The sequence below is a fragment of the Hydra vulgaris genome, chromosome 05 (assembly GCF_038396675.1).
Source record: "Hydra vulgaris chromosome 05, alternate assembly HydraT2T_AEP".
NCBI classification, from domain to species: Eukaryota; Metazoa; Cnidaria; class Hydrozoa; order Anthoathecata; family Hydridae; genus Hydra; species Hydra vulgaris.
In genome coordinates, this window is record NC_088924.1 from 16,219,005 (window position 1) to 16,237,500 (window position 18,496).

General features: G+C 30.2%; 1 protein-coding gene across 7 annotated transcripts in view; it reads left to right on the forward strand.

Moving 5' to 3' along the window:
• LOC136071891 (fibroin heavy chain-like) overlaps window positions 1-18,496 on the forward strand; it is a 118,957-nt gene that overhangs the window by 86,446 nt on the left and 14,015 nt on the right. For all 7 annotated transcript variants that reach the window (XM_065797516.1, XM_065797517.1, XM_065797518.1 and 4 more), the window contains exons 23-26: window positions 2,367-2,575; window positions 2,719-2,914; window positions 7,543-7,668; window positions 17,196-18,496. The exon at window positions 17,196-18,496 is cut by the window's right edge. In XM_065797516.1, coding sequence (XP_065653588.1) covers window positions 2,367-2,575; window positions 2,719-2,914; window positions 7,543-7,668; window positions 17,196-18,496 — 1,832 coding nt within the window. The remainder of the gene's footprint in view (window positions 1-2,366; window positions 2,576-2,718; window positions 2,915-7,542; window positions 7,669-17,195) is intronic.

The window sequence follows — 18,496 nt, forward strand, 5'->3', positions numbered from 1 at the left end:
TTGACAATAGTAAAGAAGGAGATCGTTTTTTGGTGCTTCTGTTATGAGAGGTGCTGAAAACCGGAAACATGCATATATTGTGGTTATGAAGAGACATGTTCTTCTTAAAATCCCAATTTCTTTCTCAGTGATATTTAACTGAAGACAAAAACCAAAAATTTTTAAACAGTATATACCTTAAGCCATCCATCTTGCACGATGGTAAGCCCTAGGAATGCAAATAGTTGTTTTATTATTATTTTCTCTCAAAAGGAGAAGAGCTAGTCTTCTGAATTCTTTATAATCATTTGGGGGACCACCTCCCATTATCAGTTTGCAAAAAAATTTTAACTATATACTTTTTATATCAGACCTCACCAAATAAGAAGTTATGCGATTAAAAATTAAAAAAAAAATTTCCATTTAAAAAAAAACCACCCTAATATATATATATATATATATATATATATATATATATATATATATATATATATATATATATATATATATATATATATTATATATATATATATATATATTTATATTTATATATATTTATATATATATATATATATATATATATTTATGTATATATATATATATATATATACATATATATATGTATATATATATATATGTATGTATATATATATATATATATATATAGATATATATATATATATATATATATATATATATATATATATATATATATATATATATATATATATATATATATATATATATAGATATAGATATAGATAATTAGATAGATAGATAGATATAGATATAGATAAATAGATAAAACAATTGAATTTGCAAAAAGCCACACAGATATACCTGAAGAAACAATCCATATAATAAAACATTGCAGAAAAACCTTACTTCATTTTAATAAGGACTTAATAACTTGGTAAAAGAAAAACATACATGACTGCTTTGATGTAATAATGGGCGTTATAATGGAGCAGAAGTTCGTGAATTTCTTGGACTATATATTTTAGATTTATTAAGTAAAATAATCAATGTTAATGATTTAGACCTTTATTGTGATGATGGTTTAATAGTAATGCGTAAAAAATCTGGTCCACAGCTAGATAAAATTAGAAAAGATATAATAAAATTTTTTTAAAGTATTGGTTTTCAAATCAAAATAAGCATAAATTTAAAAATAGTGTATTTTTTTGATGTCACATTTAACCTCTCTGAAAGTTCATATAAGTCTTTCAAAAAACTAAACAATGAATTATTATATATTAATATTAACTCAAATCATCCACTGCAAATTCTAAAATAAATCCTAATTTCAGTTAACAACAGGCTAAACCAAAACTTTTCTAATGAAAATGTATTCAATTCCTCTAAAGGAATATTTGAAGATGCCCTTAAAACAAGTGCTTTTCAAAACTTGGAACTATAATTTGACCTTGAAAATAGAATACATAAAAGCAAAATAGAACTAGAAATAGAACTTGGTTTAATCCCCCATATAGCAAAAATGTTTCCACTAACATAGGAAAATGTTTTTTAAAATTAGTCAATAAGCAAGGTAAGGTTATTAGTCAAGGCTGAGAAGGCCACTGCAGTTGAGAAAGCTACTTTTGTGGTTACAACCCTCTCTCAACTCTATAACTCCGAAACATAAACCTTGATGAACAGAGCCGCTAGGGACACAGTGGGGATCAAACTTAGAACTTCTTGCTTCTGAGGCGAGTACTCTACCACTACACCACTACAACATAATTACATTAAATCCCCCCTTACATAATTACATTAAATCCCCCCTTTAAAAAATATTTTTTAATAAAAAGTAAAAGTAATCAATTCTAAAGAATTCTCTTTATTATAATGTCAGTATATTCCACAAATGTGTGAAAGTTTATAGTAGTTAAGACATTTACAACTTTCTATAATTTAATTTTTGGTATAAATTGAGGTTTTATTAATTTGATCATTCATTTCTGATGAGTCTTTATTGTTGAAACACAGTGTTAAATAAAAAAATTTTGTTAAGTGATTTCTACTAATTTATTTACATGTGTGTGTGTGTGTGTGGGTGTGTGTGTGTGTGTGTGTGTGGATGTGTGTGTGTGTGTGTGTGTGTGTGTGTGTGTGTGTGTGTGTGTGTGTGTGTGTGTGTGTGTGTGTGTGTGTGTAATATATATAAAACAAATTGTTTCTGCCTATATTTTTAATAATTTGCTGCGCTGAGAGTTTTAAATAAAACTTAAATTTATATATATAAGTTTATATTTGTATATACATATTTTTATATGTTATAAATACATATATTTATGTGTTTACTGAAAAATTTTTGTTTTGTGATTTTCTACTAATTTATTTACATATATATATACATATACATATATATGTATATATATTTTTAGCTTTGAATGCCTGCAATCTTGCTATAATGGTCGACACTTCAAAGAAAGAGAACATTGATATAGTTCAGCGATTTATATACAATATTATCATGTTATTTAAGTTAAGTGATACTGTTGTATCTGTATTCACTTTTGGAAGTGAGGAAGCATCACTGTTTGAATCAAAAAAGTTCAATGACCCGCGAGAAATTAAAAAAGAGCTCAGTGAGGTATGACATTCTTTCAATTAAAACTTTTTATAAACATAATTTCAGATTGATATCATTTTATAAAAAAACATTTTGATTTTGTAACAATTTTAATTGTTGTATAAACTATTTGTACTTTTAATAACTTAAAATAACTTTTACAGTTAAAAGCAAAAGAAAGTGAAACTTGTAACACAGGAAAAGCTCTGATGTATGTAAAAGATAAATATGTGAGTAAGGTTTTAGAAAATCCCAATAGAAAAAAAATGATTTTTTTGCTGACAAGCTCACAATCTGCAGATGATATAAGTAAAGGTGCTGAAGAGCTCAAAGGAACAGGGGTGGTGGTGTCCGCAATAGGTGATTTTTCTTTGTTAGTGCTTTATATTATCTTGATTTATTTGCATGTATTGTATTTTTTGTACTAGTTTTATACTACCTGTGTATATTACTGTGTGTGTATATATATATATATATATATATATATATATATATATATATATATATATATATATATATATATATATCATTTTTTAATTTACCTTAATTCATCGAGCACTCTCCTAAAGATATATGCAAGCTAAAATATGTATACATATATATATATATATATATATATATATATATATATATATATATATATATATATATATATATATATATATATATATATATATATATATATATATATATATATATATATTTATATATATATATATATTTATATATATATATATATAATTCCAATGGTCACGTACTTGGCTTGGACATATACTTATGCATTAATTCACTTATTTGTCAAGAAATCATTTTTGAATCCTCTAATTATTCTTTTATGTGTTTCTGTTTAACATCTCTTCATTTAATCACCTTTCTCTTTGTTCTATATTATTTTTATACCTTTGCCAATATAAATGCCAATATAAAATAACACCTCTGCCTAAAATAAAATGGCTTAGCTCTAGCACTACTGACCTTGCTTGCACTAAAGCTTGTGGCTTGTGGTCCAGGCAACATTCCTGTTACAGTCTTATAAAAGCATTCTCCAGAACTCTCTTCAATTTTCTCTAAACTATTCATAAGTGTTTGACTAAATCTTATTTTCCTGCCTGATAGAAAATAGCATCTGTGGTTCCAATTTTCAAAAACTCCGGAGAACATTCTGAGCTCTCCAATTATTGTCTGATCAGTCTTCTTTCTGTTATTAGCAAGGTTTTTGAGTCTTTGATTAACAAATTTCTCACATCCCATCCTAAATAATTTATAAAAACTTTATTAAATAATTTCTTTCTAATCACATTTCTAATCCCCAAAAAGTTATACTCAAAGGCCAACATTGTTCATAATTTCCAGTAACATCATCTATTAGGCTGGCGCAAGTGTATTTTTTATACATTGTTTCCAGTTTAAGATGTTGAATGCTGGATCTTCTTGACTCAATGCATGGGTTTTGCTTGTGTCTCTGTTTTTATGACTAGGCAACATTCTATTATCTCATTCTATTATCTCATTCAATTATCTCCTAATGAGGGTACAGCTCTAAAACTCAGTTGTATGGTTCTGAGGCCGGTCGGTAGTCCGGTTTCCCGAATTCTGTGGTAGCTCTCAGAGAGCCTGATTTCATCAACAACAGCAAAATATCAGAGTACTAATAGTGCCATGTTGCGCATGGGCGGTGTCCCTGTTCTTACTTTTGGTATGCATTGTTGAGGTCACATTTGAAGCCCTTTACAGCTTAGGGTTTATTAATAGTAATAAGCCAATTGCTTGCATTATTAAATAGTGCACTGAGTACTATCTATGCTTTGAGTCAAGTTCTTTAAAAAATTTAAAATGACTAAAGAGTACCAAAAAAATATATATATATAAAACACAAAAAACCATTGTCATCGCCAAGTTCTCTAAATCTATCATTCACTAATATTTGTGGTCTTCAAAGTAACTTTTCTTCTGTTGAGTCTTATCTCTTGCAAAGTTTACCAGACCTACCTGGCATTAAGGCCTCAACTTTTGCCTTTCTCAATGTCTAACTCAAATATTCAACTTTCCAACTTGTTTTCAAGACAATCCAAATCATTTACCTTTTCTACTCAACTTATATGTTGTTTCTAATCCTAGTCAGCGCTCAGTTTCTCCACATTCACTCTTAGGTGCTTCTATCCCAGTTTGTTCTCTCTAAAATTATTATCTCTTTCTTCTTCATCATCAGATTTCCTTCATCATCATACCTCTCACAACTATCTGAAAGCTGACTGGGGCTCTTTCTGTGATTTTCTTTGTGATGGCCCTTGGGTAGAAATCTTTTGTCTTCCTGCTGACAAATGTGCTTCTTACATAACCTCATGAATTCAGGCTGGCAGTGAATCTTTTATTCCCTCTCAATGATTTCAGGTCAAGCCTCACTCTTCTCCATGGTTTTCCTTGCATTGTGTTGCTGCAGTTTCCAATCGAAACCATTACTTGAAACCATTACTTCCATATCTATCTGCAAAACGATTCTCCTGAGAACAGACGTCTGTTTACGATTGCTAGAAAGCATTGTAAAAAGGTTTTGTCTAATGCCAAAGCTCGCTATTCTCAGGTCAAAATCTTGTATTTTATCACAAAAATTAGGGTCTGGTGACTTATGGAGAATTTTTAACAGTACCAATAATAAAGGCAAATCTGTTATTCCACCTCTCTTGTATAGTTCAGACTTTGTCACCTCACCTAAAGACAAAGCTGAAATGTTTGCTTAGAATTTTTCATCAATATTGTCTCTTGATTCCACTAGTTGTGTTCTACCTGATATAGCCATAAAACAGATTGGTCCATTGCTTGACATTTGTATCACTCCAGCTTCTGTATCAAAAGTGATTTCCTGCATAGACTCTTCTACAGCTTGTGGTCCGGATAACAAACCTGTTGTAGTCTTGCAGAAGTGTTCTCAGAGCTGTCATATATACTTTCAAAACTATTTAACAAGTGTTTATCAGAGTCTTGTTTGCCGGCATGCTAAAAAGCAGCATCTGTAATCCCTATTTGCAAAAATTCTAGAGAGCAATCTGATTTGTCTAGCTACTGTCCCTTTAGTCTTCTTCTTATCATAAGCAAGGATTTTGAATCTTTAATTAACAAGCACTTAATTTCTCATCTTGAATCTAATAACTTACTTTCTGATCATCAATATGGATTTTGATCTTCTCATTCAACAGCTGGTTCGCTAACAGAAATAACTGATAGGTTTTATTGTACATTAGATAGAGGTGGAGATGTTAAGGCTTATCGCTCTTGAAATTTCTAAAGCTTTTTATAAAGTTTGGCATGCTGGTCTTCTCCATAAGTTTTCTTCTTACAGTGTATCTGGTAACATCTTTAATATTATTGAGTCCTTCCTTTCAAATTGCAGTATAAAAGTTGTCCTTAATGGACAGCACTCTTCTTCATACCCTGTAACTTCAGGGGTTCCTCAAGGTTCTATCCTTAACCCTATACTCTTTTTAATTTACATTAACAATCCTCCAGATATTCTCACATCTAAGGTGCTATTGTTCACTGATGACACTACCATTTATTCTTGTCATGATAAGAAGCCAACATTCTCTGATTGCTTGGAGGTGGCGTCTGAGCTTGATCTCACTTCTACTACAGCATGGGGCTCATGGTGGCTGGTGAACTTTAATATAAATAAAACTCATTTTTTTCCAGCCAATTGTTATTGCAATAATTTAGATCTTCCTACATTTATGAACGGTAATGTACTCGATGAGTCATCTACCCTTCATCTTCTAGAATTAACTCTTACTTCCGATCTTTCTTGGCAACCATTTATCAAATTCATTGCAAAATTAGCAACTGCTAAGGCTGCAACTCTTTATCGAGCTCAATACTTTCTTACTCTGGGTTCTATTCTTATCTCTTTAAATCTCAAATCTGGCCTTGTATGGAATATGTTGCCATATCTGGGGCAGATCTTCTAATGATGCCCCTACTCTTTTAGACAAAGTGCAAAAACACATTATAAACTTAGTTGGATCTGCTCTTGCAGCCAACCTTCAATCATTATCACATCGTCATAAAATTGTTTCTCTTTTTCTTTTCTACAATACTATAATGGGCACTGCTGTAATGAGCTAGCGTCTCTTGTGCCACCTACTAAAATTCATTCTCGTGTTACTCGTCATTCAGTTAAGTCTCATCCTTTTTATATGGCTGTTCCTAGGTGCTCCAAAAACTCTTATTTATCTAGTTTTTTTCCTCGAACATTAGTTCTTTGAAATTTGCTTCCTTTATCTTGCTTTCCTGATTCATATAATTTGCAATCTGTAAGTTGTCTGTTAATCATTATCTTGCTCTATAAACTTTATCTTTTCTCTTCCAGTAACTTTCAAATCTAATAGTGGTTGCTTACTACTTTGTGGGAAGCAAAGATGTTATAAAAAACAAAGAAAAAAAAGCAATATATATATATATATATATATATATATATATATATATATATATATATATATATATATATATACGTGATATATGATTATGGTTTCCCATATATACAATCCATTACTTTTCAATGTACTTTAATGCTTTATAACTCTCTCCCATCTTCACGTTTACCTGACTCATACGGCTTTTAACCATTCAAGTCTTCTATAAATTGTGTCCTTGTTCTTAAAACACTATTATTTTTTTTCTATTAACACCCAACATAATAGTGGTTGCCATATATATATATATATATAAATATATATATATATATATATATATAAATATATATATATATATATATATATATATTTAAATATATATATATATATTTATATATATATTTAAATATATATATACAAATATTTATATATATATATATTTATATATATATATATATTTGTATATATATATATTTATATATATATATATTTATATATATATTTATATATATATATTTTAACTTATATTATAACTTTATTTACTACCATTTTGTTAGTTTTAAACTTATTCATCAACTCTAATAGGAATTGGTAATGACTACAGTCAAGAAGAATTAAATATGGTAGCCTCTAATGGTCAGTTAGCAATGTCTGGAACAGCTGCTGATATGGCAACTTTTGTTTCACGTATACTCTTTTCTATAACAATGAGTAAGTTTTTTTTCTTTTTCTTTTTTTTGAGTAGTTAAAAACATAAACTAATCATAAAAGTTATGTATGATTGAATATTTAAAATAAAAAGAATGCATGTGAAAGAACCAAATTAATATAATATAATTATTTAATTATGTAATAAATAAATAAGATTTTTCCATGCTTTATATAAGGTTACTTTCTATATATATATATATATATGTTTGTGTGCCACAAAATTTGAAATCAATTTTTGAAAGCTTTTTTCTCAACCAATTTTGCTCAAATTTTGCACACTTAATCATTTTCGATGACAATACAAGGAAATGGAAAAATTTGACCAAAAAAAGTTAATTATGTTAACAAAAATTTAATTTGTATTTCCCCATACATTTTATTTATTTGATATGAATTGCGTATTACGTCACAAAAATCATTGATTTGCAAATTATTTGCAGTTTCGAACACATTAAAGCGCAGCGATTCAAAACCTATTGTTTTAAGTTATTAAGTAATAAGTCTTAAGTTATTAAGTTAAAAACCTATTGTTTTAAGTTATTAAGTTAATAAGTCTTAAGTTATTAAGTTAAAAAAGAAAAATTTAGTAAAAACAGTAATTTTTAAATTTTTTTTTAAAAAAAAACAGTAATTTTTCCTTTTACAAAAGATAACAAAAAAAGAATTTCTAGGCCCAATAGAATTCTGCTTGCATAAAGCATGGATTTGAAAAAAGAACTTTTTTTTGATTTACTAGTTAATATAATTTTTTAATATAATATTTCATATTAATAGGTTCATTATACATAAAGCAAAGTTTGGTGTAAATAAGATACGATAAAATATTTTAAAATAACATGTTGGCAAAAGTGAAAAAAAAGTATTAAACTTGCAGATAACTTAATTTGATAAGATAATCAAATGGAGATAGCAAACTTAAATGCATTACTTTAGTTGTTTGCAATTAAAATCCTTGCATTTGTTATAATTTTTATGATCAATTGTTTGTCTTATTTTTTACATACCTTTTCACAAGTCTTAAGAAAAATTATACAAATTTTGTAACTTTCATACAAAAGTGCAGCAAGCTCTTTTGAGACACATTTGCTATTTATTTTGTCGTGTTATCACGCCATTATTTGCAGGCAGTCCAACAAGTAGTCAGAAAAAATATATTTCAATAAATACTTCAAATAAATTAATAAATACTTTTCCGAAAGAGATTTTAATTTTTCAAATTTTAATGCATAATTTGCTACAAGTACAACCTTATATTTATTATTCTTATTTTTATAAAGTTCAGAGTCAAAATCATCAAGTTACAAAACAATTCACAGGTTACAAAACAATTCTTGTAGTTCTTCATATACTTTCTGAAAAAAGTTTAAAATGTTTGTTTTTTAATATTTTCAAATATTTAAAAAAAAAATTTTTTATTCTTCTAATATTTGTGAATCTCTTATTTTTCTAAAATGTTTTTAAATGTTTATTATTATATTTATTATTATTATTTTTATAAATATTTTGAAATATTTATTACTAAGTTTATTATTTTTGTTATTGTTATTTATATGACTTAATATACTTATTATGTGACATACTTAAATTGATTTGAATTTGATGGAACTGATCAATCTTCCTCCGAATACTATCTTTAAATAATTATTAATTATTAATGTATGAAAATTAGTTATTAATGTAAAGTAATTATGTTAACTAAATACTAATTAATGTAAAATAATTATAAACTAGAAACATTAGTTACTTAATACATATTAAGTAATATATCTCATACATAACATTCTTTTACTTTAAAGGAGGGCAACAATCAAATTTTTTGATTTAGAACTTGCTTGGATCTTTATCTGCCACATTCTTTATTTCAAACCTTTACTAAGGTTGGACATTTTACTAGAAAATGAGAAAATACTAGAAAACTGGGTACTAGAGAAAAGATAGCGTATATAACAAAAATAAGTTTAAAAAATATTGTTATAAATTCAATCTGTAAAACCTTTTTTATTCTTTTTCAAGAGTTTGTCTCCTCTTGGTCTTGACAATGTAAAGGTTTTTAAAAAAAGTAGTTTTTGAGGTATTTTTTCCTACATAAATTCATTTTAAAAAAATCATGTGTCACAAGTCATGTCATGTGTCTGTTTAAATCATTTTTTTAGAATAGCTAGACCTAAATCCTTTCAATATATTCTCTTTAAACTTTGAAAAAAAACTATCGATAAAGTTGTTTTTAAGTTTCAAAAAGTCTACAATTCAAAGTCTATGGTATTATTTGGTTAGTGCTTTTTTTAAATCTGAGTTGGCTAACAGTTTGTTACATTGATCTCATAAGGGACTTTCCCTGCTCCATCATAATTCTTGGTGAGAAAGAAAATGAACAGATATATAAGTATCTTATTTGATAGCAAATACAGGCGTTACTATATTGGTATAAACTGTGTCGATATTTTTACAAACAAAAAAGTAAATATGAATATCAATGAAAATTAAGTTCACAGTGAACTATAAATAGTAAAAAGTGATTAACTTGAATAAAAATATCAGTTCAAGTAGTTATGGTAGCTGAGAGGCACGGGACTAAAAGCAAAATTGTAGTGAAGTAAAACAAAACAATTGTAAATGAAGACTTAACATTGTTAACAATAAAAAATGGACTTCTTGGCATCAAATAACAAAATTACCATAGGAATGAAAATACCATAGAACCTTAGCAATTTGATTGGTTAGAAATACGCTTCAGGGAATTGTATAATTCATTTTTTTTAGAACTCTATATCTAATGAAATAACTAAATAATTTGATTGCGGTATAAATATTACCATCAACTAAAGTTCACAAGTGCAAATCCAATACAAGGACTTATATGATGTGTATGTTACAGGAAATAATGTAGGTTACAAGAATACATTCCTGACAAGTGATGCTAGTCTTTTTTTATCTAGTTTTACAAAACATTATTGCCAAGGAAATGATTTGTATCCTTATGGTATGCTGGCAGTATTTTGGCAAGGGTTTCTATTAGTTGAGTCATAAAATGAGACAAATAGTCTGACAGTATACTGAATGAAAGTGGTTATATTATTTTTCTGCCCATTACTCTTTTTGTTATAACATACATATATTAAAAAAAAGCAACCTTGAAATTATTGTTATAAAAAATGACACACAAATAATGAAATAGTCTCATCTAAAAATGAACCACACCCTGAAGTTTGACTGACTTTTGAAAAGGACTTTGTGGCTCAGACTCATTGAGTTTTATGTGGCTCAGACTCATTGAGTCAATTAAGCTTAAACTCACTTTTAAGAAAGAGCCACCACCATCAATTCCAATGCGATTTTTTCTTTAAGCTGATGCAGATTCTGGCAATGAACCACTTGGCAATCTTCTGAGCTGGCAGCAAGTTATAGGGAACTTATGTTGAAGTAATCTCTCAATGTCTTGTCACTGTCAGCAAGTTTTTGCTGAAAGTTGGTTTCAACTAGCCTTACTGGGCTAATCTGGTTGAGAGCAAATCCAAGTTTTCTCATTCCAATATTTAAAAGCCCTGTATTCTCTTGGATTGAAATCATATTTTGAATACTCAATGGACCAGGAAAGAGTTGCTGTACATCTGATGACTCTAAAAATTACATTATAAATTAAAATTATATTTTTACATTTTGTAATGCCGATCAGATTAAAATAATAATTGGGAAAAATATTATTGTACATTTACCTTTTCTTGAAGCCATTCCTTGTGGTTGGCTGATCCGAACTGTTCTTCTTAATGAAGTATCTTTGCCTGAAACCACAGTGGATACAATCTGCTCTGCTCCTCTTTGGTTCTTTGAGGTTTTCATGATGCTTTCCTTGTGTATAATAATGAGGATGTCTACGAGCAAGCACAGATAAACAAGTTGTGCAACTTTTTTCAGCTACAGGAGTTTTTCAAGCCACACTTAGTTGATTGATTTCGAATCAACAAGTCATGGAAATTCTAAAAGGCACACGATCATCACTAAGTTCACAGTATTTGAGATAATCTTGTGAATTTTCTTCTGGTAATATTCATTTAATTTTTCTTCTGGTAATATTCTGTCTGCTATTTTCATACAGATTACACAAACAGATTTTTTGCAGTCTTCGTGGTTTTTGGCAAACTTAGGCATTTTTTTTGATGTGCAGCAATTAAATATTTTTTGCATGGTTGTAAACAGTAAGTATATATATAGAGATAAGCTGAGTAAGTTCTCTAAGCTCAAAAAAATCTTTTGAAATTTCAGAATGGCTCTTTATAAGTGCCTATACGAAATTAAACAATTATCACTTTGATACTTAAAAAAATTATCAAAGTGATAATTGTAATCAATAATCACTTTGATAATTACAAATCATTTGTAAAATACTTCATTTTTAAGAGGTGATATCTATCATTAAATAACAATCAACTTTAACTTTCTGCACAAAATAATCAAATTAAAATATCTCTGATGGATTTCAAACTATGAATTCAATTTTTGGTGTTAGGAGAAATTTATGCGCAATCATTGGTTAAAAGGATTTTGATGGGATCTTTTTTCAGCATTAGGGTCCCAGATTTTCAGGGTGTGATATAATTTCAACCTGCCAATTATATCACTACCGTAGATCTCAACATTATCACTAATACTTCAAAAAATCTTTAGGAAAGCAGTTCACAAGACATTTTTAAATCTAGTGGAAATCTTAAATCTTTGCTAATATTATTTAAAAAAACTGCAATCAAATAGCTATCGTGGTATATGCCTAATAGAAGGTGACTGTAAGCAAAAATACATGAGACAAAATAAAAATAGCAACAAGAATGAAATAACACTAAATACATATGTTAGAAGAAAAAATCTGCATTTGGGCATCATAAAAATGGCCTTGCAATATAAATTGGAAAATTAATAAAAATTTTAAAAATAGAGCCTAAAAATTTTGAAAGAAAAGTTTGAGAGTCAATAAAATTCAATGTAAAAAATGCATGCCTAAAAACGGAGGTATGAATTTAGACGATGATCAATACATAAAAATGCCATTCTGAACAACGTATGTTTTACACTTACATCTAGTAGTGTTTGATTTCTCTTTTCTTCCGAAAAGGTGGAAATTTTTTAAATGATCAATGTTTTTATAATGAAAAAATAATTGTTTCAATTATACAATTTATGCAACACAAAAAAAATTTAAGATTTAATGAGTTTCCAACTTTCTGGGAAGTGGAAAGTATTTTAAAATTATTCATTTTCTTTAAGTTTTTACACGGTAATAAAATTATATTATTGCTATTAATTAAATTCAACCTTTTCTTCCCTACACCTTACTTTCCTACACCTTACTTTCCTACACCTTACTTCCTTACACCTTACTTCCCTCACCTTACTTCCCTACACCTTAGTTCCTTACTCCTTACTTCCCTACACCTTACTTCCCTACACCTTACTTCCCTACACCTTACTTCCCTACACCTTACTTCCCTACACCTTACTTCCCTACACCTTACTTTCCTACACTTTCCAATCACTTTCCTTTGAAAAGTCATTAAAAAAATTTATTCAATTTTATCAATTCTATTTTATCAATTTCCAATGACCCGGAGCTTACTAAGACCTGTCCCAGTTTATTCATTTTCAAAGAAAAAAATAGTTTTAAAATTTAAAATTAAGAACTAATGTTTGTTAAATGAGCTGTCTTGATTACGCAAAGAGTTTACGCAAAGATAAGTATCTATTATACTTATACAGCGGAGAAAATAGAATTAGCCTCACCTTTATTTTTTGTTCTAATTTAACAAAAATTGCAGGAAAACAATTATGAAATCTACTTTATTTCTTGTTACTTCTACTACAACTAAAAAGTTTATAAATTGGTATGCTTAAATAATTCCAAATGGAAAAAAAAATTAAAAATATTCAATTTGTGGAGAAAATAGAATTAGCCTCATTAGCGTTATATACAAAAAATAAAGAAAATATTTTGTTTTTTCGCTCATTTAGTATTTAGTATAGCTTCCTGAATTTTTAATGACTTCAAATATGCGGTTTGACATACTAGTCACAAGATTTTGGATAGTTTCTATAGATATTTCATTCCAAGCTTCTCTGATACGAGTTTTAAGCTTTAAAGTGCATTCAAATTGCTTACCATTTTCATAAACCTTTCTAGAAAGTATTCCCCATAGATTTTCAATTGGGTTAAGGTCTGGACTACGTGCGGGCCATTCCATTACGTGAATATTTTTTTCTCTAAACCAAGCTTTTGTAAGCTTTGAATTATGGATAGTAGCATTATCTTGTTGGAAAGTGAAAGTTTCACCCATCAATTCCTCACCATGTTCAAGTAAACTTATTTCTAATAAGTCAATGTAGTCCTGTGAATTCATTTTTGTTGAAATCCATGCCAGTGGAAGTTTTCCAGCAAAGGAAAAAGCCCCCCAAACCATAACATTTCCACCCCCAAAGTTACGACTCATCCGAGTTTCTTTCTCTTTTCGAAGATCGTGCCAGTAATATTGATAGCCATCAGGACCATCTAGATTGAACTTTTTTTCATCACTGAAGAGAACTTGATGCCACTCTTCTTGCCAAGACATGTGTTCTTTCGCAAATTGTAATCTAACTTTTTTATGACGAGCAGTAAGTTTTGGTTTTGGTTTACGCTTTTTCCAAACTGTGTTTGGATCTTCATGTAAGATTTGTCTCACACGTTGAACAGATACAGGTAATTGTAAATCAGCACGAATTTGAGATGCAGTCATGTGCTGAGCAGCAGCACGACGTACAATAACTCGTTTAGTACGATTATCAATTTTACGTTTGCCACCACTTCCCTTATAGGCTCCATAATTAACGCCAATCTTGAAGTAATTGTTAACCACTTTTGGAGATCTTTTAATTTTCTTTGCAATTTCCCGATTAGATAAGCCTGTATCTTTGTATGCTTTGATTACTGCTAATTCTTCATTCGTTAAACGCTTACCACGTCCCATTTCAAATAAAGGTATCAAAAACCAAATGTTAAAAACTTTATGAGCACTGATTTCACAGTCTTTGTTTAACTTACAAATAATAATAAAAAACTAACTCACAAATGCGTATCACCAGATCAAAATATACAAGTAAACTGAAAATAATTATTGATGAGGCTAATTCTATTTGTTACCGCAAATATCAAGTATTATACATTTTATGGTTTTATCAAATGTTCCGCAATTTAATTATGCTATATTATAATCTAAAAAGTTGTTGTTTGTAACAGTAATTATATGTGTGTGGATACAAAAGTTGTACCGCACAAACTTGTTTACAGATTTACAAAATATTGGATCAGCACATGGTGAGGCTAATTCTATTTTCTCCGCTGTAACTGAACCATTTGCACATTTAAAGCTAAAAATGGTTTATTGTTAATTTTAGAAAATAAATATATTTAGTACCATTGATGATGGTCAAGTGATTACAATACAAAAATGGTCATATTTTTAAACAATAAGACCTTTTTGTCAAAATATATTATTTCTTGACCAGGAATAAGTTATATTGACTATGATATAATCAACTATTTGTTAAAAAGAAATCTTATTAAATAAAGAAAATTAAAAAAAGATCGTATAATTTTTTTTGACTTTCCGGTGGGAAGTGATTGGAAAGTGTAGGAAAGTAAGGTCAAATTTAATTAATAGTAATACTATAAATTTAATTTCATGTGAAAATCTAAAAAAAGTGATTAATTTTTAAATACTTTCCACTTTCCGGAAATAGGAAATAGATTAAATTCAATCAATTTCCACTTCTCAGAAAGTTAGAAATTATCTTTTTTTTTTTGCCTTCAAACAATAAAGTATATTTGAATAAACATTTTCCAATATAAATACATTTAATTTGCGAACACTTTCCAAATCAGAGTAAAATACTTTTTGAAACTGGTCAGAAAGTGAAATCTAACTCTCCTACTTACATAACCAAGAAATAAATTCCTTTAAAGCAAACTTTAGTGAACCCATCAAAATGTCATGTTACTGTTTGTAATTAAATGTAATTGTTTGTAATTAAAGCTGAAGATATCTATGTATAGATAAAGTATATATGTATGTATGTGAATGTGTGTGCGCGGGTGTGTGTGTATATTTACTATTTTGTGTGTTTGTATATTTAATTTACATTTTCATATGCGCATTTAGTTTTAATTTTTCTTATGAAAACTAATTTTTTGATCTTCATTTTTTATTATGTTTGCTTGAAAAATATATCCGTTTAGTAAATTATGTTATCAGACATTCTCCATGCACTGGTATCTAATACATAATGGACTCTTTGATACACAACTGGAACTTTCCATAATATCGCTGGTTATATATTCAAGCTAGCCTTTGGTTAGACTTGATGTTACGGAACATACAGAAAAAAATTTACCCATCATATGTAATGATTATATAAAAGATTAATTTTTAAATTCTTTGATAGCATCCATAATTGATTTATTTCGTATATATTGTTCACCCAGGAGTCATATATATTTTCCATTCAATTCGGGTTCCATGAGTAGGTTTATCATAGAGGTTTTTGATAATTTTGTTGTTTAATAATGTTTTGATAATTTTGTTGTATGCACTCTTTTTGAAGTGTTCATGAACTAGGAAAATGTCACTCATTCTAAACAGGTTAAAAACACACTTGATGTTTGTTGCTTTGAATTTGCATTCATTTGCATTAAGCTAATGAGTAAGTTAACATTAATCTGAAATGCAAGTATATGGCTCAAATAGTGTTCATCAATCTATAATATGCATGATGCATGAAATGGCATTAAAAACTAAGTAAAATGAAACTGTCGTGCAGTTAGGGTTTGAAAAATCTAAAAATTTTCAAAGATGCATAAGTGAATATGAGCAAAGATAATGGGGTAATGGTGTAGTGGTAGAGCGCTTGCTTCTTAAGTGAGAAGTTTGGAGTTCAATCCCCACCAAGACTCTGGTAGTACTGCGCTCAACTTGTTTCTTTGTGCAGCAACCTTGTTTGCCAAGGTTTGTTTCAGAGTTAAAAAGTTGAGAGAGGCTGTAACCATACTAAGTTGTGTATAACATTAAACACTGCCATAGTAGAGTATATTGGAAAAAGTTGTAATTTATCAATCACAGAGAAATAAAAAGACAAGTTATTTAATGTCTGCAATACTATGATAACAGTTAAATATAAAGTTCATAATTAACTTATTTATTTAAATACAACATTTTTTTTGTCCATCTTTTAATTGTTGTGATGTAATTAAAATGTTTGCCTTCTGATTATTCTGTTTGAAAAGTTGGATGACTAGGATGACTTAATAGATCATTGGAAACATTGAATTATTCTGTAAGCTGTACACTGAAATCTTTTATTTAAATTGGTGTTAATTTGATTAGATACCCGGATATAATGTAGCTGCAAGAATTGTAAATATATTAACATGACACTGACATAATATGATATAATTGTGTAAATATGTTAGGATATTACAAATAATATTTTATAGTTTTTTACTTTTGTAGTTATCAATGGGCTACCGAATTCACCTTCAATAACACTTGCATCTATGGTTGGTGATGGAAATAGTCAGTTATTGTCAAGTATTTTAAACACAGTCCAGTCAGTAAGCACTGCTATTGAAAATGCTGGAATTATAGCAATTGGTTCTGGAATAGGTGCTGGTACCGGCGAAGCCAGTGGCATTGGTGGGGGTGTTGCTTCCGGAAGTGTTGGAAGTATTGCTGGAAGTGGTGTTTCTGGGGGAGGTGTAGCTGGTGGTATTGGTGGCGTGGCTAGTGGAGGTGTTGCTGGTAGTGGTGTGGCTGGGGAAGGTGCAGCTGGTGTAGGAAGTGCAGCTGGTGAAGGAGCTGCAACTGGTGAAGGAGGTGCAGCTGGTGGAATCAGTGCAGCTGGAGGAGGTACAGCTGGTGAAGGTGTAGCTGGTGGAGGCACAGCTGGTGGAATCAGTACAACTGGAGAAGGTGGTGCTGGTTTAGGTGCAGCTGGGGTAGGAGGTGCAGCGGGAGGAGGTGCAGCAGGAGAAGGTGCAGCAGGAGAAGGTGCAGCGGGAGAAGGTGCAGTGGGAGGAGTTGCAACAGGAGGAGGTGCAGCTGGTGGAGGTGCAGCTGGTGGAGGTGCAGCTGGTGAAGGTGCAGCTGGTGGAGGTATAACTGGTGGTGGTGCAGCTAGTGAAAAAGGTGCTGCTGGTGGAGGTGTAGCTGGTGGAGGTGTAGCTGGTGGAGGTGCAGCTGGTGGAGGTGCAGCTAGTGGAGGTGCAGCTGGTGAAGGAGGTGCAGCTGGTGAAGGAGGTTCAGTTGGTGGAGTAAATGCAGCAGGTGGAGGTGTAGCTGGTGGAGGAGGAACAAGTGGTGAAGGAAGTGTAACTAGTGGAGGTGCAGCTGGTGAAGGAGGTGCAGCTAGTGGAATAGGTGCAGCTGGTGGAATAAGTGCAACCGGAGAAGCAGGCTCAGCTGGAGGAGAAATAAATAATAAAGGTGCTGCTATTGGAGGTGCAGCTGGTGGAGAAGCAGCTGGTAAAGAAGGTGCAACAGAGGAAGGAGGTGTAGCTGGTGCAGCAGGTGGAAGTGCAGATGGTGGAGTAAGTGCAACTGGAGAGGGAGGTGCAGCTAATGGAGGTGCAGCTGGTGGAGGTGTAAGTGGTGAAATAGGTGCAGCTGGTGAAGCAGGTGCAGCAGGTGGAACAAGTGCAACTGGAGAAGCAGGTGCTGCTGGAGAAGCAGGTGCAGCTGGTGGAGGAGGTGCAGTGGCAGGAATAGGTGCTACTGGAGAAGCAGGTGCAGCTGGTGGAGCTGAAGCAGGTGCA